Source organism: Drosophila takahashii, chromosome 2L (assembly GCF_030179915.1).
Source record: "Drosophila takahashii strain IR98-3 E-12201 chromosome 2L, DtakHiC1v2, whole genome shotgun sequence".
NCBI classification, from domain to species: Eukaryota; Metazoa; Arthropoda; class Insecta; order Diptera; family Drosophilidae; genus Drosophila; species Drosophila takahashii.
The window spans coordinates 4,954,420-4,977,573 of NC_091678.1; the positions used below are offsets into that span (position 1 = coordinate 4,954,420).

Genomic DNA, 23,154 nt, shown 5'->3' on the forward strand with positions numbered 1-23,154 from the left:
GAGTCATTCGTTGTTTTAGACTAACATTTAGTGTAATAGAAAAATAAACAGCTTCCAGCTTAATTAAAAAAAAACTAATTCAAAAAATACTTCTTAAAACATACGTTCTTAAAATGATTTTAAATTGAAATCAAAATGTTATTGATCCGAATTCTTATGACTAAGAAGATGTCTGCGGAGTCCCTTCTTTTGGGTAAAGCACGTCTTGCACTCCGAGCACTTGAATTCCTTTTTCCTGCTGTGGGTTCGCATGTGATCCTTGAGCGTGGTGCTGTGCCTGAAGGACTTCGAGCACTGGGAACACTTGTAGGGTCGCTCGCCCGTATGAGTGCGGATGTGGGCTTGAAGTGCGACATTGTGAGCGAAGGACTTGGAGCAGTGGGAACAGAGAAACGGCTTTTCGCCCGTGTGGCAGCGCATGTGATCCTGGAGATGTGCCTTCCGAGAAAAAGTTTTCGAGCAATCCGTACATTTATGGGGACGTACGTCCTCATGAGTGCGAATGTGTCGCCGGAGATCAGAGGACTTTACAAAGCACTTGGAGCACTGGGGACACTTGTACGGGCGTTCGCCAGTGTGCGTTCGGATATGCGACTGCAGAGTGGCACTCTGGGCAAAGGACTTGGAGCAATGGGAACACCCATATGGTCGTTCTCCCGTGTGCGTGTTCATGTGCCTCTTGAGCAGCTCCTTGCGTCTAAACTTCTTGGGGCAGTGATCACAGGCAATGGAGGGTTCGCCATCCAAGTGGGTTCTCATGTGGCGAACCCAGGCTTCTTTGCTCCCGTACTTCTTCGAGCACTGACGACACTCGTAGGAGACTTTCTTGCTGTCATTCTCCTTGTCATCATCTTCGGTATCCGAAGGATTGTCATCCTCCGATAACTCCCAATCCTCCTCTTCGATAAACGAGCATAGCGCCTCCTCGATACCTTCATCCCTGACTTGGCAGAAGAACTGGTGGCTCCGCTCGCAGGTCTGTCTGATGGAAAATGCATTCTTGGCGTCCTCCAAACACGGTGCACATATGGTCTCCAGCAATAGATCTCCTCGTCTCACTTCAAAGCCGGTACACTGGGCAATCATCTCGGCAATGGAAACCCTGGTCTTTCGCCTGCCATCGAAGATGTTCACCAAGTTATCCGATCCTCCCAGGCAAACACGACAGATTTTCTCCATAGTTCGGGAAATTATAATATCACGACGACATTCAAAAAGGATTTTCTGTTCTGCGCACTTGCCAAGTTTCAATGAGTCACTAAACACCCTGTTTAGTTTACATTTTGTTTACATTGCCTTATCGATAATATTGAAAATGTTTGATAACAGCTGATATTTTTTGTAATAAAAATATTTTTTACATTTATTTTATTTGTACATTTTTTTAGTTTATTTCCGTATTACACGCTTTGCAGCGGCGAACGTGATATTTAAGTTCAGGCTCGTATTGAAACGATCTAGGGCAGTTGGGGCACTTGTGTACATGCGTATGTTTGCGTTTGTGTCGCTTCAGATCGTTCTCAAATTTGAAGGACTGTGAGCAAATGGAGCATTGAAACGTGGGACCATCGTGATCTTGCATGTGTAAACTCAGCTCGGAATGTGTCTTAAAGGTCTTCAGGCAAACGGAACACCTGTGCTTTTCGTGAACACACCTGTGGCTCATAAGATGGGACTGTAGCCTAAAGGTCCTCGGGCAATCGGCACACTTGAAGGGATCATTTCCATTGTAAGTCCATGAAACCATCGGCGATGGGAGTACATTTTGACTGACCGATTTCTTTTTTGATACTATAGGCGGGTGATTGTCTACGTGTTTCTTTAGAAAGCCTCTTTTTTTATAGGTCTTTGGGCAAAAGGGACACTGATAGAGTACATCCATATCCGTATCCTCCTGAAGACTACTTAATTCCGATGTCAAGGAAGTCTGACACGAGCAGGGAACCATTTGCCCTTCATCCTCCTCGTTTACTTGGCAATTGGGTGAACAAATATTACTGTATGCTTCGTTTCCGTTTGGCTCCCGCTTTACTTCTTCCTCTAATTCGATTATCTGAAATTCTTCAATACCAGGCGATACTTCCGCCTCGGATTCCAACAATATGCCATCTCCTTCCTCCGTTTCCTCCTCATCCACTGGATAGTCGGATATCACAAAGACTTCTTCGTCTAATGGGGGGTCCTCTAGAGCCGCATTTCTAACAATAAATTCGGATATTTCGCCGACTTGCCTTTCCTTAGATCGATTTGCTTGAGAGGCAATCGCTTCCGCCAGGCACATCGAGCATACGTTTTCGGGTAAGGAATCTCCTCGCCTAACTTCGGAGCCAGTGTATCGGGAAATCACGTCCGCAGTCGTAAGGACGCCATATGATGGCGAATCAAATATGTTTATCGGGTAGCATGATTTCTTCAAGCAAATGCGACACGCATCCTTCCTGAAATTACATATTTTTAGTGACAATAATTAATAATTATAGGAAAATGCTCACCAATCCATTTTTACAACCGAGACACAAATGCACTAGCCACCCTGTGAGACCCAAAGTGCTGGTAAACGCACAGATAACTGTTGAAGAATATCGATATTTTAAATTTATCCAGCTATCGCCAGATTTTTTAAACATAAGGGGGATTCCCTAAACTGTTGAATTGCTGAATTGTTGAAAATTCAACAAAAAATTTCAGCAATTAAGGGAACGACCCAAAATGGTTCCTGTTGAATTTTCAAACAGCTGTTATTTGTTGAAAAATTTCACGGAACTTAAAGCATGTAAAATTTGATTTATTATTGCTAGTTACTGTCTAAAAGTGTTACCAAGGTAAAACGAACCACAAATATGCTTTCTAAGTTGATTTCAAAATAAATAATGCGTACTGGTGATAGTAAAATGTTACAGAGTTGCCACGACTTTCAAAAAAAGGTCACAACTCTGGCTTTTCAGCAATTCAACAAAATTTTCAACAGCCCCGAGGCTGTTGAATTGCTGAAATTTCTGAAAGTTGACTTTGTATGGAACAGCTGATTAACAGCTGACCAAAATTCAACAATTCAGCAATTCAACAGTTTAGGGAATCCCCCTAAATATTTTAAATTCTTTATTGAAAGAGAAACTAAATCAATTTGTTCCGATAACTAACATAGTAGCTAATGTCTAAAAAAATTCATTTCCAATTTTGTTATGTTAATTCGAGTTTTTTTTCCTTTATGCATTCTAATGTGATTTTCAAGATTTCCTTTCCTTGCAAATGATTTAAGGCACAAGGAACATTGGAATTTATCCTTGGACAGGTCCAGAGTGTTATGATGGGAAAGCGTAATGTGCCTCTTGAGATTGCTGAGCATCGAAAAGGACCTCGAACATTCGGTGCACTTGTAGTCCCCCGTGTGAGTCTGTATGTGCGCCAACCAGGAATTCCTTTCCTTAAAGCTTTTCGGGCAGTGCTCACAAGAGTAGGGACTCCCCGTGTGGATCGTCGCGTGTTTCTTCACAGCGTAAGACGAAAGAAAGGGCAGTGGGGAGTGGAGACCCCACAGCCAATGCGCAGAAATGTGCTCCTTAAGCAAAGCGTCTCTAGTAAATTGCATAGGGCAAAAACTACATCTGAATTTGTATTTCGCGTGAGCCAGAAGGTGCGGCCCCAGAATATCCGGAGTCAAAAAAGTCTTGCCGCAAATATCACATTTATAAGGTTGGATGTGGACCCGTTGGTCGTGTCGTTTAAGGCTGTCAGCCGAAGGAAAAATTTGTTGGCAGTGGCGGCACTTGTACTCGGTAACTTTTGGTTGCTCAACTGGTTTTGTGCACAGTTTGTCGTCGAGTAAATCATCTTCAATTGGCTCGTTCTTCACCAGGCAATTCGACAATGGAATAACTTCGGATACCTGGCTGAATTCCTCTTCTTTCTCAACTTTTTCTTGTTTAACTTGTAATTCCTCATTACCATTTGATTCCTCGCATTCCGGTATTTTGGTAACATCCTCCTCCATCATATCTTCTTCCGATGGTTCCTTCTTGAGGAAATATTCCTCATCATGGAACTCTATGATTTCAAAGACTTCAGCCTCGCCGGCTTGTTCGATTCCATATAAATTCCGTGCATCCTCCAGACACATAGTGCAAATGGTCTCAGGAAAGGAATCTCCTCGTCTCACTTCGTATCCGGTATAACAAGAAACAACTTGCACCAAATCCGGCGTCCCATCGAATATGTTTATCATGGGACCTGGATTCAGATTGCAAACGCGACACACAGCCACCATCGCCCTGAAATTAAATAATTTAAATTGTCCGAAAAACTGTAAAAATGTTATTCTCACCTTTTTATTGTTTACAATTTCTACAGCTGAGAAAAGACCATAACTACCCTGTGTTGCCCAAAGTGCTGCTAAACGCACAAATAACTGTTAAGGAATATCGATATTTTAAATTTATCAAGCTATCGCCAGGTTTTATTAAAAATATTTTATAATTTTAATTAAAAGACAAACAATTAATGTGTCCCAAGGAAATCAACATGATTGGAAAGCAATTTTAATAGCTTCCATACTAAAAACCAAATTTCTAATGTTTTCAGAAGTTTATTTCTACTCTTATTTTTCTTCGTAATGCACTCTAATGAGGTGATTATCAAGATATTTTTTGCTTGCAAATATTTTGGGGCACAAGGAACACTGTATTTTGTCCTTGGAGTGGGAAAGCAGGTGTCTTTTTAGTTTATAATTGTAGGCAAAGGACTTTTTGCATATAGTGCAATGGAATCGCTCTTCCGAATGAGCCGCCGAGTGCGGGCCCAGTTTGGAGCGTTGTTTAAAGGTCTTGGGGCACGAGCTGCATTTGTAGAGTTTTCTTAAGCCAACACAGTATGCCATGTGAATCTTGAGACCGCTGTGCATCGCAAAGGACCTCGAACATTTGTGGCACTGGAAGGGCTGCTCCGCCTTGTGAGTCCTTGTGTGCGTCGCCCAGGCAGGCCTTTTCGTAAAGGTCTCCGGGCAGTATTCACAATAGTAGGGTCCCCCCGTGTGGATCAACTTGTGTCTCTGCAGATCGTCGGACGTAAAAAAGGACTTTGGGCAGTGACAGCACTTGTGAGGTCGCAAGTGCGTAGCAATGTGCTCATTGAGCACAGATTCTTCCGGAAAGAACAAAGGGCAGAAAGTACAGCTGAATGGGTTTTCCTCGTGAGTCAGGACGTGCGAGTCCAGAAGATCCTGAGTCACAAATGTCGTGCCGCAAGTAACACATCGATAAGGTCGTATGTGGATTGTGCGATCGTGTCTTTTAAGGCTGGCAGCCGAAGGAAAAAGTAATTCGCAGTAGCGGCACTTGTACTCGACGTCTTTTGGTTGCTCCATTGTCCACAGTTCATCCTCGAATAAATTATCTTCAACTGGCTCGTTCTTCACCATGCAATCCGACTGGCTGACTCCATCGTCTGCAATTGGCTCGTTTTTTATGCTCTTTGCCTTGTTTGATTCCGCTTCCTCGACTTTTTCTTCTTTCGCTTGGTACTCCTCATTACCATACGAAGCCTTATCCTCCTGAAACTCCTCATCTCCTTCTTGATGGACGGGGTAATCTTCCTCATCTTGGAATTCTATGATCTCGAAGACTTCTCCCTGGCATTCTTGTTCGATTCCATATAAATTCCGTGCATACTCCAGACACACAGTGCAAACGGTCTCAGGAAAGGAATCTCCTCGTCTCACTTCGTATCCAATATAAGCAGAAACAATTTGCACCAAGTCCGGCGTCCCATCGAATATGTTTATCATGGGACCTGGACTCAGATTGCAAACGCGACACAGGGCCTCCATCGCCCTGAAATAAAATAGTGGAAATTACCCGAAAAACTTTAAAAATGGTATGCTCACCTTTTTTTTGTTTACAATTTTTACAGCTGAGGAAAAACACTAACTACCCTGTGTTGCCCAAAGTGTTGCAAAACGAGCAAATAACTGTTGAGGAATATCGATACTTTAAATTTATCAAGCTATCGCCAGGTTTTATAAAAAATATTTTTAACTTTTAATTTAAAGAGAAACTAAATAAAAAGTACTTGCTTCTTGGAAGCAATTTGTATAGCTTAAATACCAAAAAACAATACTTCTAATGCTTTTAGAAATTTAAAATTTATTTATAAATTATATCTTATTTTATTCTCCTCGTAAAACTTTATTACAACTATTTGTTTGGACTTTGCTCGTGCTTACTAAGAAGGTGTCTACCCAGATTGGTTTTGGTTGCGAATAACTTGGGGCACAAGGAGCACTGTATTCTATCCTCGGAGTGGGTTCGAATGTGCCTTTTAAGATCGTTATTATAGGCAAAGGACTTGGGGCAAATAGTGCAATAAAACCGCTCTCCCGAATGAGCCCTCATGTGCAGGCCCATATTGGAATGTTGTGTGAAGGTCTTGGGGCAGAACTGGCATTTGTAGGGTCTTTCTCCGGTGTGGCACCGCATGTGCCTCTGCAGATTGCACTGCTGCGAAAAGGACCTCGAACATTCGGTGCACTTGTAGGGTTGCTCCCCCTTGTGTATCCTTGTGTGCGACGTCAAGGAAGTCCTATCAGCAAAGGACTTCGGGCAGTGCTCACAACAGTAGGGTCGTTCGCCCGTGTGGATCCGCGTATGTCGCTTAAGATCGTAGGCCGAAAGAAAGGACTTTGGGCAGTGACAGCACTTGTGCGGTCGCAAGTGCGTAGAAGTATGCTCCTTCAGCAGGGACTCATCCGGAAAATGCTTGTGGCAAAAACTGCAACTGAATGGGTTTTCCTCGTGAGTCCTGACATGCGAGTCCAGGGAATCCTTTGTCGAAAATGTCGTACCGCAAGTATCACATCGGTAAGGTTGTATGTGGATTTTCCGGTCGTGTCTTTTGAGGCCGGCCGCCGAACGAAAAGCCTTTCGGCAGACGCGGCACTTGTATTCGCTTACTTTTGGTTGCTCCACTGCTATTGTGCACAGTTCATCCTCGAATAAGTCATCTTCAATTGGCTCGTTCTTCACCAGGCAATCGGATACCTGGCTGACTTCCTCTTCGGACAGCTCATCTTCAATTGGCTCATTTTTTACTGCCACACGGAGAGGCTGTGCCTTGTGGATATTTGATTCCTCCTCCAGCAAATCCTCCTCAAACTCTTCATCTCCTTCTTGATGGGAGTCTTCATCCAATAGGTTCTCCTCGGGGAAATCTTCCTCATCATGGAATTCTATGATTTCAAAGACTTCTTCCTCGCAGGCTTGTCCAATTCCATATGAATTCCGTGCATCCTCCAGACACATAGTGCAAATGGTCTCGGGAAAGGAATCTCCTCGTCTCACTTCGTATCCAGTATAACAAGAAACAATTTGCACCAATTCCGGCGTCCCATCGAATATATTTATTAAGGGACCTGGGCTCAGATTGCAGACGCGACACAAGGCCATCATCGCCCTGAAATATAATAATAAAAAATTACCAAAAATATCAAAAAAGTTAAAAATGTTATGCCCACCTATCTTTTTGTTTACAATTTTAACAGCTGATAAAAAACACTAGCTACCATGTTTAACCAAGTGCTGTTAAAAAACTGTTAACTCGATAACTAAAATTTATCGAACTATTGGTTACCTGCAAAGGATTTGGATTATTTAAAAATTATTTAAAATGGACACAGAGACGACTCCTTTAGAGAATATCCACCTCCGGAGCAAGATCCGCGGATACGCCCGGGACCAACGCCTTGAGTGCCGCATGAAGGCGAAGGACGCGTTGCGCATTGGACTGGGACAGGTGAAGGAGGAGGTGGCGGCGCTGGAGAGCCTGGGCACCAAGGACGTCGTTGGAATGGCCGGCAGGATCAAGCGGCGCAAGCACGCCACCTCCGAGGATCTGTGCCGCCTGTCACTGGCCTTCCTCCAGGGCAACGACAACATCAACGCCTTCGCTGTCATCCCAGGAGCTATTCAAGTGCTCGTTAAGGAGCTCACTGGTATGCTTCCTATTCTCCAGTAATATTATTGTTATCCTATAAGAGTACATCCTTTGCAGGCCCCCACATCCAGCGCCACATTGATGCCGTCGAGTGCCTGTGCAATCTTTCCCTGGGCGAGGCTCATATCTCTGAGAAGATTGCCAGCTTAGCGGGCAGCTACATGGTCACCTACCTCGATGGCAAGGAGGAACGCCTTAAGAAGGCGTGCCTGTGGACCTTGGCCAACATTTTGGCCACCTGCGAGAAGGCCGGCAGGACTCTGCTGCAAATGCAACTGGTGCCCAAGTTGTGGCGGCTCTACAGCGATCCCAATGGCTGCCAAGAAGATGCGGGCATCTGCCTTTTCCTGGTGGCCACGCACTGCCTGCAACATGTGAGCGCCGAGGATCGACGGTACATAGCTCAGAATCTGCACGAGAAGAAGCCCGAGGATCCCGCCAGCGAATACTTCATGTACATAGTACACCAAATGGAAATTGTTGGGCAGGATCAAGAATTAGGTGCTCCACAAGCCGAATGCCTGGTCCACTTCTTTGAAGCCACCTTAGCCTCATCAGTCGGTAGCCTTTCCCTGATCTACGCAGTGCGTGTGATGGCCAATCTGATGGCCAAAAAGGAACCACATCTTTTGGGTTTAATGGCGGAGCCACAAATCCTAGTAAAAACCCTAAATCAGCTCTTTGCATTGCGAGACCCTCAACTTAGCTTGGATTTGATGCGACTGCTCAGGAATTTCCTGCAATTAAACCTGTCAGATTCCAACCAGTTACTAGATACTTTGCAAATATACGCTTAGGATTTAATTAAGTCTTGCGAATCTCTTTATTGGTCTGATTATGCCTATAAAACTAAAGCCATGGGCTTTGAGTACTTGAGAATGTGAAATGAACATGGATTATAGCTAGAGGAAAACAAAATAAAATAAATAAATAAAAAAACAAATACAATTTGACAAAAAACAGTGAAGCAAGGTGGCTGGCGAGATTATTAATTTAAATATATTCAGCCACCATGCATCGAAAAAAAACGAGTCTTTGGAAAACTTAAATGTCATCCTCGAAGAGGGCGATTATTTGACGCCTTTTGGCTTCGTCGTCGGCATTCAGTTCATTGCCCCGATGGACATTGTGATTGTGGACCTCCAGTTCGGAGACCGAGTCGAATACTAAATTGCACTGGCCGCATCTAGCTGAGAATATGGGGGCTGAAACCGTGCCGGGAGAGACGACAGCCCGTTGCAGCTTCTCCAGGAACGTGGCGCGCTCCTTGTGCTTGTCCAGGCCAATTCCCAGGCCCGCGGCTACTCCGCGAATGGGAATGGGCTTCTTAACAGTCGGCGTACTTTGTGAGTTTCTGCTTTCCGTACGCGCAATGGCGTACAGGACATTATTCTCCTCCGTAATGGGAGTCGTTGTGCCGCTGACAAAGTCAAAAAGGGCGAATGGCTGCTCCTCCACCGCGCGGGAATCGGGAATTTCGGCAGGAATGGTCGCCTCCGTTGTCTTCTCTCCGTTGGACACCTTTACCTGATTGAGCTTCTCGGCCAGAAGCGAGTCTATGGAATGTTCCTGCAACCACGTGCAGGTTTTGTGCAAGGCGAATATCATCCGCCGGATGAATTCATGCGGCGAGACCATTTTTTGCCGCCTAATCTCGAGCAGCTTCGTGACTTCAGTCACAAAGGTGACAAACTGATACTCGACGCAGTTGTCCAGATGCGTCTGCTGCGACTCCTCGAACATGAAGCGCTTGGAGCAGGCCGGGCACTTGCGCTCCTTCCACATGGGCTCCGGTATATTGACCTTGATGTCGCGCAGCTGCACTTGGTCCTGCTCCATGGGATCGTCCTCCTCGAAGTTCGTCTCGCTGTAGTTGTAGCAGTTCTTGTGCTTGCGCAGCAGGGCCGCCTCCTCGTTGTCGTCGCTGGAGCTGGCTACCCCGTAGTCATCCTCTTCGTCCTCGTTTTGGCCGCTTCCCGAGGGCAGCTCACCATCCTGAGGATTCCTTGACATGGCGTTGTGCTGCTGCTCCTTGTTGAACAGCACGTTCAAGTACTGGATCCTCTGCTCTTCGGGGGCCGCCTGGTGGAGCAGTCGCTTGTGCACCTTGTCCTTGGACGACTCCAGCTTGGCGCTGCTGTTGTTCAGCAGGAGATTGTGCACGGGTCGCTGCTCCACGAAGCGCAGATCCTCGGCCGTGAAGAGGGCGCTCTCCTTGTCCATTTTGTTCGCATCCGAGATGTTGACCCTCTTCTGCTGGTAGAGCTCCGCTAGCTTCAGACTCAAAGCATTCTTGATGCACTGCTCCCGGAAAGTGACGGCGTGCTTGAGATACGAGATGCACGGAGCGCATATGTTGCGGGGCAGGCCGTCATCCGTGGAGTTCTGGGAAAAGAAAAGCTATATATATCCAGTGGCCAGACAAAGGAATCCGAATCACTCACCTTCAGGCCCGTCGTCTCCTCGAGCAGAATGTTTATGGGCTTCTGCCAGTTGAGGAACTCGTTTGTGGAGCCGTGCAGGTAAGTGGGAATCTTGGCGAATATCTCATAGTCTGCGGGGCTGCTGCAGATGCGGCAGATATTGCCCCACGTCGTCATACTTATTTTAAACTTTAAACTTAATGCTAATGCCGGAAAAAACAAAAATTTTTCAACGCCGGCGAGTGTGACCCTGCCAACGAAGATTTAAAATTCCAAAGTCCGCCCCCGGACCTAGCTATTTTTTAGCCAAAAAAGCTTAACACTGAAAAAAAATCTATGCTGGGACCTATTTTATAAGACTTACTGGGGTTTTTCTTTATTTTGCTTATCAATTGCCTAATTTGTATGCATTTTTTTTTCAAAATTTGTGCGAAATTCTTATGTACATTGAAGTAAACTTTTTATCACCCCTATAAAGATATACATACTCGCCGGTGCTCCAGATAAATAAATAAATCTAAATAGCATCCTAATTAATAAATTCACATGTATGATTTTCTTTCGTTTTGTGTAGCACCATTAATAAATTCTACCCGAATACCCCCAATATTTTCAATGCAACAGTTGGCAACAGTGGTTAACAGTCGTTAAGTGGCTCCACTTGGTAATTTTAGCTCCACTTTCGTTGGCCACACTCGGTTTTATAAAAAATTGCATAAACAAACCTCGTTACTGGAATAAAAGCCCAAAAATGTCGTTTAATATAATGCAGAAGCTGACACTGCAGTGCCTGAAGGTGGACCAGCCACTGATGAGTAAGGATTAACCCCATAAAGATGAAAGGAACTAATGAATTCGCTTTTAGCCACCGTGCGCAATGCCAGTAAGAAAACCGGTGGAAGTACGAGGAACAAGAAGGGCCATGCGAGGCCCAAACATCGAGGATGGCGCGTCCAGGATGGACACCACGTCTCCGAGGGCACAATTCTGGCCACACAACTCACCACGCGCTTCCATCCCGGTCTGAATGTAAGTAGTAAATCCTGAAGTTGTCCTGACATTTATATCCCAATCTTTAATCCCTTCAACAGGTGGGATTTGGCCGCAATGGAACCCTTTTCGCCATGGAGCACGGCAAGGTATATGTGACCTGTGAACCGATCGACCCCAACTGGGACCACAGCTGGATTCAGCGGAACTACGCCGGTCGCCAGGACCAGACCATCTATAAGAAGTTCTTCAATGTTATACCTGAAAATCAGCACCAGCGATTTAAGCTTGTGGACGAAATCTAAATTGTTAAATATTAAACACAAACCAAATTAAAATATGATTTTTTTTTTTTTATTTTAGCGATTAGCAGACATAAGGTGCTTAACAGTAGCTGGAAAGTTAACAGCCCGCGCAATCGATTTAGGTTTAAAGGTGCTCCTATTTCTAAAATCAAATCATAAATTTCATTATATTTAACTATCATATTATAATTAAATTTGCTAATATAAAATGCGAAAATTCGGCAACCACGGGTTATTGATTTGCTGAAAAATAAACAGCAAATTCCACGATTCATGAATTTAACAGTTTAAAGAATACCCCAAATAATTGGCAACACTAAAATTAATCGATGTCTCGCAGCAAACATCGTTTGTCAAATGTAATCGATAAACATCGCTTTTTGTACCACCTCTACAACCGCAGCCAACTTCGCTTCTTTCTTTCCAAAAAATTTAAAGATGGTGAGTGGACGTCGGTAAATGTGGTGCACTTGAAATGTGGTTTGTGGGCAGGCAAACGCAGAGAGATGAAAAGAAAAGTTGTCCTAAAATGCAGAAGCTTGCCTGCCTGCCGACCGCAGGGCCAAAGTGAGCAAACCGAGTGAAGCGAATGCTGCACGTAAACATAACCTCCAGCACGTGGGTGAAAAATGTGAGAAATGCTGACTTAAAAACACGTTTCTGTTCTGCTCTTCTCCCTTTGCAGTCGAATATCAAGCGGAAGAAGACCAGGAAGCTGCGTGGTCATGTGAGCCACGGTCACGGCCGTATCGGCAAGCACCGCAAGCATCCCGGAGGTCGCGGTAACGCTGGTGGCATGCACCACCACCGCATCAACTTCGACAAATACCATCCTGGTTACTTCGGCAAGGTCGGCATGAGGAACTTCCATCTGCGCCGCCAGCACAAGTTCCGTCCCGAGATCAACCTGGACAAGCTCTGGTCTCTGGTCGGAGCCGAGAAGTTCGCCGAGTTGGAGAAGGAGAAGAGCACCAAGGCTCCCGTCATCGACTTGGTTAAATTCGTAAGTTTCCCCAGCTATTTGTGATTTATTCGCCTCTTGCTGCTGCTGCTTTGAACATGAAGAGACACCCAAGGCGATGGGCGGACAGAATGCGACCGTACAATTGCTCTCACCGTGTAGAGGACAGCCTTTCAGATCAAAGCCAGCAGCTTCTGTAGATGATGTGCCCTGTTTTCTTACCCCCTGTGAGCTACTAACTAATGGGTCTTCTTTTTATCTCCACAGGGCTACTACAAGCTGCTGGGCCGTGGTCACCTGCCCGCCCGCCCCGTCATCGTGAAGGCCAAGTACTTCTCCAAGAAGGCTGAGGACAAGATCAAGAAGGCCGGCGGTGTGTGCTTGCTGAGCGCCTAAGTTAAGGTAAGAACAATTCTACCACTCTTTCCTATCAAAATTCATAGTTTCCAGTACCTAATTGCCTTTTGTTTCGCTTGCAGATTCCTCCTCTACAGAAAAAAAGCAAGTGGACTACATTCGACCATCAAAAATGTGTTTGTTTTTTAATAAATCTAAAAGAAAAACAAGTATCTGCTATTCCTAAAATGTGTAATGTTTACTGAAAGCTTTTGGGGGCCCGTTTTACTCGTCTATTTTATATACGTTTGTATAGATGCATCTGAGTTAAAAATTTAGTCAAATTCTTTTGGGTAAAAATAAGGTTTAATTTTGCAAAAGTATTTCTCACAATTATATGAATTTAAAAAATTCTGATTTGTTGCTTAAATCCTTAAATATTAATTATTCAGAAAATGTATTGTAATTCAGTACTTGGTCTTTGAATATTTCTACTTTTTTTTCTTCTTCAAAATAATTATATTTTGCCGAATTTTTGGCATACAATATTTATTATTTTAAAAGAAATTATCTTTATTAATTGTTAGAACAAGAATGCAATTTTTTTGTTTAGTCCAAGTAGTTTTAAGGAAGAGTATAGATTAGTCGGTGTGTTCTTCCTCCCTTCATTTTTAGTACGATTCCTAACTGCGTTTTTCTCCCCTTTCCACCAACGGTCACACTTGACAGTCGGAAAAAGCTCGATTCGCGGAAAAATTCGGAAGCGGAAAAGTACGATACGCATTGCCAAAGGCGGAAGAAGATTACGTGTAGGTCAAGGTCGTGTAATAATGGGCGACCCTTATCTTTGACCCCGCTGTGAAGGATGCTACGTCCTTGGGTCAAGGACATGACCGAAAAAGGGGCAACGAGTCCAGTGGGTGGCATGCCAAAGTGGGCGGGGAATGCGATGCTCCAGCTAAATGGTGACTTAATTATGACCTCTGTGTTACAGCCAAGCAACCTTGTCTACCTATCTCACCTCTTACATAACCGAGAACTACAGCGAGATGGCCAACAAAGTACTGAGGAAAGTGACGCACTGCATCTTCGACATGGACGGCCTGCTGCTGGGTGAGTTTTCCCCTGCTTGAGTCTGCTTTTTGTGTTAACTGTTTGCCGAACAGACACCGAACGCCTCTATACGGTGGCCACCGAAATGATCCTCGAGCCCTACGGCAAGCCATATCCCTTCGAGGTCAAGGAGCAGGCCATGGGCCTGCAGACGGAGCCGCTGGCCCGGTTCATGGTCGAGCACTACGATCTGCCCATCTCGTGGGAGGAGTACGCCCGCCAGCAGCGCGCCAACACCGAGATCCTGATGCGGAACGCCCAGTTGATGCCAGGTACTAATCCCCGTTCTCACTTTGCCCTCACGTTGCAGACACTGAGCGGATTTACGAGGAGGTGACGCGGCAAATAGCCGCCTCCTTTGGCCGCCCATATCCGGTGGAGGTGCGTTTCCGGGTCATGGGCACCACGGAGCAGCGCTCGGCGGAGATAGCCGTCACCGAGTGCCAGCTGCCCATCACCACGACGGAGTACCTCAAGCGATACACGCAACTGTGCCACGAGCGACTCCACAACGCGCCCCTGCTGGAAGGTTAGCACCACGACCAGAAAACACTACTACAATCGGCTTTTTCCTCTATAAATATTCTCTGCACACACTATTCTATTGTTTATCTTTGTTTAAATCTAAATATTAATCCTTAATCTCTTTAAATTCCCCTTTGTTTAGGTGCCGAGCGACTGCTACGTCATCTGCATGCCAACAAGGTGCCCTTCTGTTTGGCCACCAGTTCCGGTGCAGATATGGTAGAGCTAAAGACCAATGAACACAAGGAGCTATTTAGCCTGTTCAACCACAAAGTGTGCGGCTCCACGGACAAGGAAGTGGTCAACGGCAAGCCGGCGCCCGACATTTTCCTGGTGGCCGCCTCTAGGTTTGGTGTGCCCGCCAATGCCTCCGACTGCCTGGTCTTCGAGGATTCGCCGAATGGCGTGACGGCGGCCAATAGCGCTGGAATGCAGGTGGTCATGGTGCCCGATCCGCGGCTGTCCAAGGAGAAGACCTCCCATGCCACTCAAGTAATCGGCTCCCTGGTGGACTTCAAGCCGGAGCAGTTCGGTCTGCCGCCGTTCACGGATTGAGCTTAGAACGGATGTACTTTTTGTAGCCGGGCGATGCTATTGCTGTAACTGGAAATTTATGTACCTACCAAGCAAATGATTTTAAGTGTAATGTGTTACTTAATATACACGTATTTGTGCATATGCGTATTTATTGTTGCCTATAATTGTTTATCAAGTTCTACTTCCCAACTGCTTCCAGGTTTTTGTGTATGTCGGGAGCAGCCTGGTTGGCCAGAGATAGGGACACCTCCTTGCCGTTGCCTGGAGGGGATTAGGTAGGGGGTTTTAATCTTAAAAAATATATAATTTGCATAATCTTCTCACCATAGCGGGCGTAGAGTCGCGGCTGAACGCCAGAGCATTCGCGCACCAGGATCGGAAGATCGGGATTGTTTTTCTTTAGATTCGGATAGAATCTTTCCACATATTCCCTGTAAAGTAAAGTTGCTTTGGGGTAAATTATATAATTTAAAGGGGCATTTTACCTCGCTCCCTTGGAGGCCGCCCCTTTTGGATCCAATATAATCCGCAGCTCCTTCAATTTTGGAGTAAAGCTGGCCAACCGGGAAAGAGTTAGACGCATTTTAGCGAAGCTGCTTTGAATTTGAAATGATATAAACTAAAGTCGATGGAAATGTCGTTACTGTACAGGGTTGTCAAATAACCTTGGATTGTAAATTGGGATGAAGGTTTTTTAAAAATGGTTGAAAAGAGGGTTTTTTAGATATTTTTTAGATATAAGACAAGGTCAAGCAAGTATTTCAGTGGAAATTTAATTTGAGGAAAGTTTTTCATTTTGTATTTTGATATAAATTTGTTAAGTAATAAATATTTAAATAGTTACTATTGTTAAATTTACTGTTGTTTTAGAATACGTTTTTAAAATTAATTTGAATATTTTTATCAAATACCCGACCCAGCAAATACACCAACCCAGGTGAATAACTCGGCTTCAACCAGGGCTACTTACTATATCGATAACTATCGATATATCGCCTAACATCGATATAAAGAAAACATTGAGAGACTGTACATCACTAATAAACAACAGCCTGCTTTTTAGAAAATATTTTTCCACTTAATTTAAGCCATTTTCAACTGTCAAACCACAAAAAACAAAGAATTTAAGCAGTCATGGCGTCCGTACATTGTCAACTGTGGATGGGCAGCGTGAGTAGCAATGTGCGTGGCACCAACAACGTGATTCTCAACTGCCGAATGGCCTTTTCAGCTGGAATCCTACATGACCGAGAACTTCATAATCGCCGCCTTCCGGAAGATGGGCGAGGATCCCACAACCGTACGCCTCATGCGCAACAAATATACCGGCGAACCGGCGGGCTACTGCTTCGTGAACTTCATTTCAGATGACCACGCGCTGGACGCGATGCACAAGCTGAACGGGAAGCCCATTCCCGGCACCAATCCCATCGTGCGTTTCCGCCTCAACTCGGCCAGCAACTCGTACAAGCTGCCTGGGAACGAGCGCGAGTTCAGCGTCTGGGTGGGCGACCTCAGCTCCGATGTGGACGACTACCAGCTGTACAAGGTCTTCTCCAGCAAGTTCACCTCGATCAAAACAGCCAAGGTGATTCTGGACAGCCTGGGCTTCTCGAAGGGCTACGGCTTCGTGCGTTTCGGCATCGAGGATGAGCAAAAGTCGGCGCTGTACGACATGAACGGCTACATCGGACTGGGCAGCAAGCCCATCAAGATCTGCAATGCGGTGCCCAAACCGAAATCGGAATTAAGTGCCGCTTTGGGCGAGGGGAGCACCAACTATGGGTATGGTGGCTCCGGAAGCAGTGCGTCCACCGGCGGGGGAACAGACTACTCACAGTACTACGACCCCTCGAGCAGCTATTGGCAGGGATATCAGGCCTGGCAGGGTTACTACGAGCAGGCAGGACCTTCTATCACAGATGCAGCTGCCTACTACCAGCAGGCCATGTCGCAGTCGCACTCCAATCCCCAGACCCTCGCCCAACACGCCGAAGCCTGGAGCGCCCAGCGCAGTGCTCAGTACGAGCAGCAACAGCAGTCGGCCTCCGCCGCCAACGGGGCTGAGGATGAGTACGGTCTGGTGGAGCACAAATTCGTCCTCGACGTGGACAAGCTGAATCGCGAGGCCATCGACGCCGATCGCCGGCTGTACGATGCCCTGGAGAGCTCCAAGTGGCTGCCCATTGAACAGCTGGAGGTCTTTTAGGCCAACTAATCTGAACTGAACCTTTTATAGTTGTAGGTTAGTTATTATTGGAAAATACATAAGCACGTATTTTAGCATTAAATTGGGTTTCTCTTGCACGTTTTGGGAAAGAATCACCATTATGTTCCTGTTTTTACGTTTATTAGCACTAATATGGCAAAAAACAGATAAAATATATTTTTATTTCTGCATTCTGTAATTTTTATAATTTTATTTTAATCTTGAAAGATTTTTAAAGGAAAAATATTGTTTCTCTTTTTACGATCATTAGCACAAATACGGCAAAAGATGAAATATATTTTTCGTTTTGAATTCTTTAATTTTTGTAATTTTATTTTAATCTTGAAAGATTTTTAAAAGGAAAAATATTATTTAATTCTAATCTGACTTTAAAACTTTGTACCACGGTACATTTTATTTTCGTACCTAAATTATAAACCTAGTGTGAACGGGGCTTGCTTTTCAAAAACCTATCAACCTATCGATGGAATACAAATCATGTCGGCAGACCTATCGATATTTTTCAGTCTCGGTTGTGTTCTAAAAAAAATCCCTGAAGATTTGTAATTCTGTAATAAAATTGCTGATAAAAGTGGCCTGCTGAATCATGAAGCGAGCGCGCCAACCGAAGATCACCACCCAGGCCCTGCTCGATTTCGACCTCGGGAGTTCCTCGGACAGTGACTTCCTGCCGGGCGACGACAACTGCTCCGACGGGTCGAAGGATGAGAGCGATGGCGACGAGAGCAGCGACGCGAGCAGTGAATCCGATTCCGGGTCGGATTCGGATGCGGAGAGCGAGGACTCGACGCTGTTGCTCCGCCAGGAGCTGGCCGAAATGGAACCGGCGCCCCTGGAGAACGGCATCAACGGAGGAGCTACTCCTGGTGCCGCTCCTAGACCTCCTTTGCAGCTGTCCAAAGCTCCCGCCAAGCGGATGTGCTGCGTCTGCCTGGGCGAGCGCAGCGACGACGTCAACGAGATCGTCGAGTGCGACTCCTGCGGCGTCTCTGTGCACGAAGGATGCTACGGCGTCAGCGACAACGTGAGCATTTCGAGTACAAACTCCACCTGCTCCACGGAGCCCTGGTTCTGCGAGGCCTGTCGCGCTGGCGTCTCGGAGCCCGACTGCGAGCTGTGCCCCAACAAGGGCGGCATCTACAAGGAGACGGACGTGGGCAAGTGGGTGCACCTCATCTGCGCCCTGTATGTGCCCGGCGTGGCCTTCGGCGAGGTGGAGCAGCTGTCCTCTGTTACGCTGTTTGAGATGCAGTACAGCAAGTGGGGCGCCAAAGTGTGCTCCCTCTGCGAGAACGCCTTGTTTGCCCGCTCGGGAGTTTGCATCGGCTGCGATGCGGGCATGTGCAAGACCTACTTCCACGTGACCTGCGCTCAGGTGGCCGGATTCCTCATAGAAGCGCACCACGAGGACGATGCCGCCGATCCGTTCTACGCCCACTGCAAGGTGCATTCGGACAAGGAGATGATCAAGAAGCGGCGACGCAACTATCACACACTGCGGCTGAATATGTTGCAAAGGGCCAGGGAAAAGGAGGCGACAGTAGGCGATCCACCTACTCCCCATCCAAATCCCGCTCAAGCGCGCATTCAGCGCAAGCTCCTCAAGATCCAGCACAAGTATGCGCGGCACAAGGAGCTCAAGCCCACGCCGTGGGTGCCCACGCAGAAAATGTCCCGTCTACTGACCACCTCGGCCTCCGCCTGTCGTCGCCTGTTGGCCAAGGCGGAGATTATGTCCGTGGATGTGCAGCATCTGGAGCAGCGCGAGGCACACATCAATGCTTTGACAGACATTCGCAAGAAGTGGCACATTGCCCCCGCATTCAGTGTCGAATTCACTGCCTACTACATGGACCGCATTGTCCGCATGGAGGACTTTCGGCAGCAGCAGCGGGAGCTCATCTCGCACAACGCCATTCTGTCCAAGGATCAGGACGTGCTGAGGGCTCAGTATGACACCGCCTTGGAGGAGCGCAAGGCGGTGAAGGCCAACAAGGAGTCGCTACTAACGAGCATCAAGTCGCTGCACGCCACTCTAGCACAAATTGCACCCAACATGACGCTGCCCAGCGTGGATCTCATAGCTCGTCCGCTGCCAGAGGTGCCGCCCAAGACGAGCACGCCCACTCCTCCCCAGCGACCCATTTCGGTGCCCACAGCTGCTGCCCTGAAAATGGGTGTGGGCTTTCCCTTGGGTCACCTGGGTCCACCAGGCAGCAAGCTGGACTCCTCGCGTATGCTCAGTACTCAGGCCAAGCAGGGCAAGCATAGTGCAACCTCCGTGGATGCTGCCCCCTCGGTGGCTTGCGGCATCTGCAAGCGAAGCAAGGATCAGCACCTGTTAGTCAAGTGTGACACCTGCAATCTGCACTACCATCTGGGCTGCCTCAATCCACCGCTCACGCGACCGCCCAAGAAATCCAAGCAGTATGGCTGGCAGTGCTCCGAGTGCTGCGACAAGTCTGAGGGATCCGATGCCGTCACGGAGATCTCCTCGGGTCCCAGAAAGTCCCGCAATCGCTTCAACAAGGATGGCCATCTGGTCTACGATCGCTATTCGCTGGACGATATTCCTGTGGCCGCTGTTCTGCCTCCCAAGGAGGCACCGTCCAAGCGGGCGATCAACAAATCCCTTCCAGCTCCTGCTCCCGCGTACATCGAGGATCTGACCAAGTCTCCGAAGCGACCCAAACTCCAATCGCCATACAAGACACCAACTAATGGTGAGTGAAGAAATTGTGAAGGAATCGAATTTGCACTTTGATTGACAAGAAAATGTTGCTTAATTTTGGAGTTTTTATTTTAGTGTTTAGAAATGTTAATATTTAAATTTGTTATTTGGAAAGTGCACATTTTGGTTAAATGTATTCGCAAATTTCAAGGATTATTTGCATAATTGTTTCTAAAATTTTGAAATTTATTACAATTGGATTTATTTGGGATTTGCAACAAATTACTGTTTATTGGAATTGGATTTTTCAATTTGTTATTTTGAAAGTACACATTTTGGTTAAATGTATTTGCAAGTTTCGTGGATTATTTGCATAATCGTTTCAAAAATTTTGAAAATGTGAAGTTCATTACAATTGGATTTATTTGGGATAAACAACAAATTACTGCTTATTGGAATTGGATTTTTCAATTTATTATTTTGAAAGTATTCGAAAGTTTCGTGGATTATTTGCATAATTGTTTCAAAAATTTTGAAAATGAGAAATTCATTACAATTGGATTTGTTTGGGATTTACAAAAAATTACTGCTAATTGGAATTCGATGTGGTATACGTTATAAACATTTTTGTATTCAAGAAGATTATGAAAAACTTGAGAAGTTCCCAGGTATTTTTAAAAACGCTTGTAAATTATACTTTTTAAAACTAATTTATCGGATTTTCTTCCGCTAGTTCCTGCCGCCAATGCCACGCCCACACCCGTGACTGCTCCAACGCTGTCTACGCCCAATGCTAGCGCCTTGAATCTATCTGGCTGCGAGGATTCGATTGACGACTCTACCGGAAAGCTTTCCCGCAAGGGTAAGCGCAAGGACAAGCACAAGAACAAGCACAACCTGTCGTCGGACACTGAGAAATCCATCGGCAAAGAGCACAAAAGGAAGAGAAAAAAGCGCTCTCATCTCGACGAGTCATCGTCTCACCTGGACACCGTGGCCAACTCCTCCGGCAGCACCATCAAGATCATATTCAAGGCACTCCGACTGCCCGGCGAGGATGCGCCCGAATCTCAGTATTTTTACGTGCCAGCCAACGCGGTGCGTTCAGTGGATGAAGCCTCGCGTCCCACATCGGTTGAAACGGTCGAGGACAGTGTTCAGGGAGCGGAGCAGGCCCTGGCCCCAATCGTGCTGCCAGCAGCGTCGCCACAGAAGATTCGGGAGCCCAAGGAGGCGGCTCCTGTTACCGTTCCGGTCACCACTCCCTCGCCAAAGCGAAAGGTTAGTCCCCGGAAGGCAACAACTCCCCGGAAGCCTCGCGTGGGTCGCCCGCGGGTGTCCAACACCAAGCCGAATGTGGAGATCAGCTGTTGCGTGTGCAGCCAGACGGGAAAGACCAACCAGGTGGTGACCTGCGACGAGTGCCACCGGCACTACCACTTCGCCTGCCTCGATCCGCCGCTGAAGAAGTCGCCCAAGATACGCGGCTACTCCTGGCACTGCGCCGACTGCGATCCCACTGACGAGGATGCACTGCCCAAGAAATAGAAACTATAAATACTTAATAAGCCTAGGTTTTTTACCATTTTGAGACGAAATATCTTGATAGACATTGCGATATTTACAAAATATGAAATTGAATATATCATAAAATTGTGCTTAGAAATATAGGAATAAACAATTGAAAATATTTATATATTTTTCTGATATTTTGGTTTTTAAGTAAGCGGGCTTGTAAATCTTTTTAAGATATGTAATATAAATTTTCGTTATACTGAATGTGAATTATTCAATTCTTTAATGAAGTAAATAACTTTTGTAGTGTAACCGGATAGTTTGAAAAATATTTAATAGTTTAAGGGCCGTTTTCTCGTCCGCCTGTTAACTTTAAAGTAGGGTTAAAACTCTGATTTAAGGTTTAACCTTAATTTAAATTTAACAAACGGACGAGAAAACGGCCCTGAAGAACATATTTATATTTTCGATAACATTTTTATGTGCGCTTAACATCAGTTTGCAGACCTACAGGGTGACTATGGCAACAGCTGCAGTAATCAAAACAAACTATCCTCAAAAGTTCTTTCCACCAAAAAGGTAAGCTAAAGTATTCTATTTTTTAGCAATTTTATACATTTTTATTATTCCTATTTCAGGGAAATGGCGGAAAATTGCCTAGTTTGCTTAGAGAGGTTGGAAATCACGGCAAAAGAGTTTGGCATAGCAAATATGATTTCGGAATCTACGGGCTTTTCAATTGAAAAAGGGAACCCTATTTCCGAGATGATTTGCCAGCCTTGCCATGAGAAAGCCCAAAACGCATTTGACAAGAGAAGTCATTCACTTTCCTGTCAGTTGAAGCAGGAACAAATAGCAAATGCATTTTACAATATAATGGATCAGGAACAGGACAGCAATGCAGGATCTTTAACAGATGACAGCGATGATGGTGATGATCTGGAGGTGGATTTCCAATTACCGTACAAGTGTCCTCATTGTCCGAAGAGATGCAAACTGAGGGGCAACCTATTGAAGCACATAAGACTCCATTCCGATGAAAGACCCTATAAGTGTGACCATTGCCAGACGTCCTTCAAGGATAGCAGCGCAATGAAGAAACACATCCGCATCCATACTGGCGAGCGCCCCTTTAAATGCACCAAGTGCCCGAAATCCTTCGCCTATTCCGGCTCCCTCAGGGATCACATGTTGGGACACACCGGCGAACGTCCTCACAAGTGTCCGCACTGCTCGACGACCTTCAGGTGGCAGAAGCTCCTCACCAGCCACTTGCGCACTCACACCGGCGAGCGTCCTTTCAAGTGCTCCGAATGCTCCAAATCCTTCACTGCCCGTTCCACTCTGGAAACTCACATGCGAACCCACACGGGAGAGAAGCCATTTGAGTGTCCGAAGTGCCAAAGGTCCTTCAGCATCAAGCAGAGTCTGCGGGTGCACATGAAAACTCACAAGGATTAACTTGCTGGCTGTGCCTTCTTATAATGTGTTCCATTGTTAAAACTAGTTTTACATATATTATGTAAATAAAATCCTACAAATTGTAAGCTAGGTTTTAGTAACCA

General features: G+C 45.9%; 13 protein-coding genes across 16 annotated transcripts; 7 read left to right on the plus strand and 6 right to left on the minus strand.

Annotated features, from left to right (window-relative positions):
* Positions 1 to 6: 6 nt before the first annotated feature.
* On the minus strand, positions 7 to 1,255 carry LOC108057858 (zinc finger protein Paris-like). Its single transcript, XM_017142310.3, has one exon. The coding sequence runs from the start codon at positions 1,177 to 1,179 to the stop codon at positions 139 to 141; it is 1,041 nt and encodes a 346-aa protein (XP_016997799.2). The 5' UTR covers positions 1,180 to 1,255; the 3' UTR covers positions 7 to 138.
* An 80-nt stretch (positions 1,256 to 1,335) lies between these two features.
* On the minus strand, positions 1,336 to 2,629 carry LOC108057855 (zinc finger protein Paris-like). Its single transcript, XM_070218828.1, has 2 exons — positions 2,493 to 2,629; positions 1,336 to 2,438 (listed from the first exon to the last, which is right to left on the minus strand). Exons 1-2 carry the CDS (start codon positions 2,498 to 2,500, stop codon positions 1,385 to 1,387), a joined length of 1,062 nt encoding a protein of 353 aa, XP_070074929.1. The 5' UTR covers positions 2,501 to 2,629; the 3' UTR covers positions 1,336 to 1,384.
* Positions 2,630 to 3,118: 489 nt separating this feature from the next.
* LOC138913839 (zinc finger protein Paris-like) lies at positions 3,119 to 4,389 on the minus strand. Its single transcript, XM_070218823.1, has 2 exons — positions 4,322 to 4,389; positions 3,119 to 4,268 (listed from the first exon to the last, which is right to left on the minus strand). Exon 2 carries the CDS (start codon positions 4,262 to 4,264, stop codon positions 3,149 to 3,151), a length of 1,116 nt encoding a protein of 371 aa, XP_070074924.1. The 5' UTR covers positions 4,265 to 4,268; positions 4,322 to 4,389; the 3' UTR covers positions 3,119 to 3,148.
* A 35-nt stretch (positions 4,390 to 4,424) lies between these two features.
* On the minus strand, positions 4,425 to 7,622 carry LOC108057825 (zinc finger protein Paris-like). The gene is made up of 3 exons (XM_070218821.1): positions 7,505 to 7,622; positions 5,879 to 7,443; positions 4,425 to 5,825 (listed from the first exon to the last, which is right to left on the minus strand). The coding sequence occupies exon 2, from the start codon at positions 7,437 to 7,439 to the stop codon at positions 6,189 to 6,191; it is 1,251 nt and encodes a 416-aa protein (XP_070074922.1). The 5' UTR covers positions 7,440 to 7,443; positions 7,505 to 7,622; the 3' UTR covers positions 4,425 to 5,825; positions 5,879 to 6,188.
* Positions 7,555 to 8,791, plus strand: LOC108057828 (transmembrane and coiled-coil domain-containing protein 6). The gene is made up of 2 exons (XM_017142272.3): positions 7,555 to 7,981; positions 8,041 to 8,791. Exons 1-2 carry the CDS (start codon positions 7,657 to 7,659, stop codon positions 8,778 to 8,780), a joined length of 1,065 nt encoding a protein of 354 aa, XP_016997761.2. The 5' UTR covers positions 7,555 to 7,656; the 3' UTR covers positions 8,781 to 8,791.
* Positions 8,792 to 8,809: 18 nt separating this feature from the next.
* LOC108057824 (uncharacterized) lies at positions 8,810 to 10,666 on the minus strand. The gene is made up of 2 exons (XM_017142268.3): positions 10,428 to 10,666; positions 8,810 to 10,368 (listed from the first exon to the last, which is right to left on the minus strand). Exons 1-2 carry the CDS (start codon positions 10,581 to 10,583, stop codon positions 9,028 to 9,030), a joined length of 1,497 nt encoding a protein of 498 aa, XP_016997757.2. The 5' UTR covers positions 10,584 to 10,666; the 3' UTR covers positions 8,810 to 9,027.
* Positions 10,667 to 11,062: 396 nt separating this feature from the next.
* mRpL27 (mitochondrial ribosomal protein L27) lies at positions 11,063 to 11,737 on the plus strand. The gene is made up of 3 exons (XM_017142215.3): positions 11,063 to 11,221; positions 11,272 to 11,435; positions 11,498 to 11,737. Exons 1-3 carry the CDS (start codon positions 11,158 to 11,160, stop codon positions 11,699 to 11,701), a joined length of 432 nt encoding a protein of 143 aa, XP_016997704.2. The 5' UTR covers positions 11,063 to 11,157; the 3' UTR covers positions 11,702 to 11,737.
* Positions 11,738 to 12,119: 382 nt separating this feature from the next.
* On the plus strand, positions 12,120 to 13,238 carry RpL27A (ribosomal protein L27A). Its single transcript, XM_017142205.3, has 4 exons — positions 12,120 to 12,142; positions 12,387 to 12,704; positions 12,930 to 13,064; positions 13,142 to 13,238. The coding sequence occupies exons 1-3, from the start codon at positions 12,140 to 12,142 to the stop codon at positions 13,056 to 13,058; spliced, it is 450 nt and encodes a 149-aa protein (XP_016997694.1). The 5' UTR covers positions 12,120 to 12,139; the 3' UTR covers positions 13,059 to 13,064; positions 13,142 to 13,238.
* A 483-nt stretch (positions 13,239 to 13,721) lies between these two features.
* Gs1l (pseudouridine 5'-phosphatase-like Gs1l) lies at positions 13,722 to 15,320 on the plus strand. Of its 4 annotated transcripts, none has more exons than XM_070218841.1 (4): positions 13,722 to 13,805; positions 13,993 to 14,111; positions 14,422 to 14,640; positions 14,779 to 15,320. In XM_070218841.1, the coding sequence occupies exons 2-4, from the start codon at positions 14,048 to 14,050 to the stop codon at positions 15,189 to 15,191; spliced, it is 696 nt and encodes a 231-aa protein (XP_070074942.1). In that variant the 5' UTR covers positions 13,722 to 13,805; positions 13,993 to 14,047; the 3' UTR covers positions 15,192 to 15,320. The 4 variants fall into 4 exon arrangements, with proteins under 4 accessions (XP_070074942.1, XP_070074937.1, XP_070074943.1 ...); XM_070218836.1 differs by lacking the exon at positions 14,422 to 14,640 and adding an exon at positions 14,165 to 14,383 and having other exon boundaries at positions 13,728 to 13,805; XM_070218842.1 differs by having other exon boundaries at positions 13,751 to 13,769.
* Positions 15,286 to 15,817, minus strand: ND-B8 (NADH dehydrogenase (ubiquinone) B8 subunit). Its single transcript, XM_017142331.3, has 3 exons — positions 15,659 to 15,817; positions 15,498 to 15,604; positions 15,286 to 15,434 (listed from the first exon to the last, which is right to left on the minus strand). Exons 1-3 carry the CDS (start codon positions 15,754 to 15,756, stop codon positions 15,352 to 15,354), a joined length of 288 nt encoding a protein of 95 aa, XP_016997820.2. The 5' UTR covers positions 15,757 to 15,817; the 3' UTR covers positions 15,286 to 15,351.
* A 383-nt stretch (positions 15,818 to 16,200) lies between these two features.
* Secp43 (tRNA Selenocysteine associated protein) lies at positions 16,201 to 17,464 on the plus strand. The gene is made up of 2 exons (XM_017142208.3): positions 16,201 to 16,343; positions 16,405 to 17,464. Exons 1-2 carry the CDS (start codon positions 16,308 to 16,310, stop codon positions 17,380 to 17,382), a joined length of 1,014 nt encoding a protein of 337 aa, XP_016997697.1. The 5' UTR covers positions 16,201 to 16,307; the 3' UTR covers positions 17,383 to 17,464.
* A 407-nt stretch (positions 17,465 to 17,871) lies between these two features.
* Positions 17,872 to 21,762, plus strand: LOC108057854 (PHD finger protein 14). Its single transcript, XM_017142307.3, has 2 exons — positions 17,872 to 20,126; positions 20,808 to 21,762. Exons 1-2 carry the CDS (start codon positions 17,990 to 17,992, stop codon positions 21,620 to 21,622), a joined length of 2,952 nt encoding a protein of 983 aa, XP_016997796.2. The 5' UTR covers positions 17,872 to 17,989; the 3' UTR covers positions 21,623 to 21,762.
* A 703-nt stretch (positions 21,763 to 22,465) lies between these two features.
* On the plus strand, positions 22,466 to 23,050 carry LOC108057784 (oocyte zinc finger protein XlCOF19-like). The gene has a single exon (XM_017142217.3). It carries the CDS (start codon positions 22,466 to 22,468, stop codon positions 23,048 to 23,050), a length of 585 nt encoding a protein of 194 aa, XP_016997706.2.
* Positions 23,051 to 23,154: the final 104 nt, after the last annotated feature.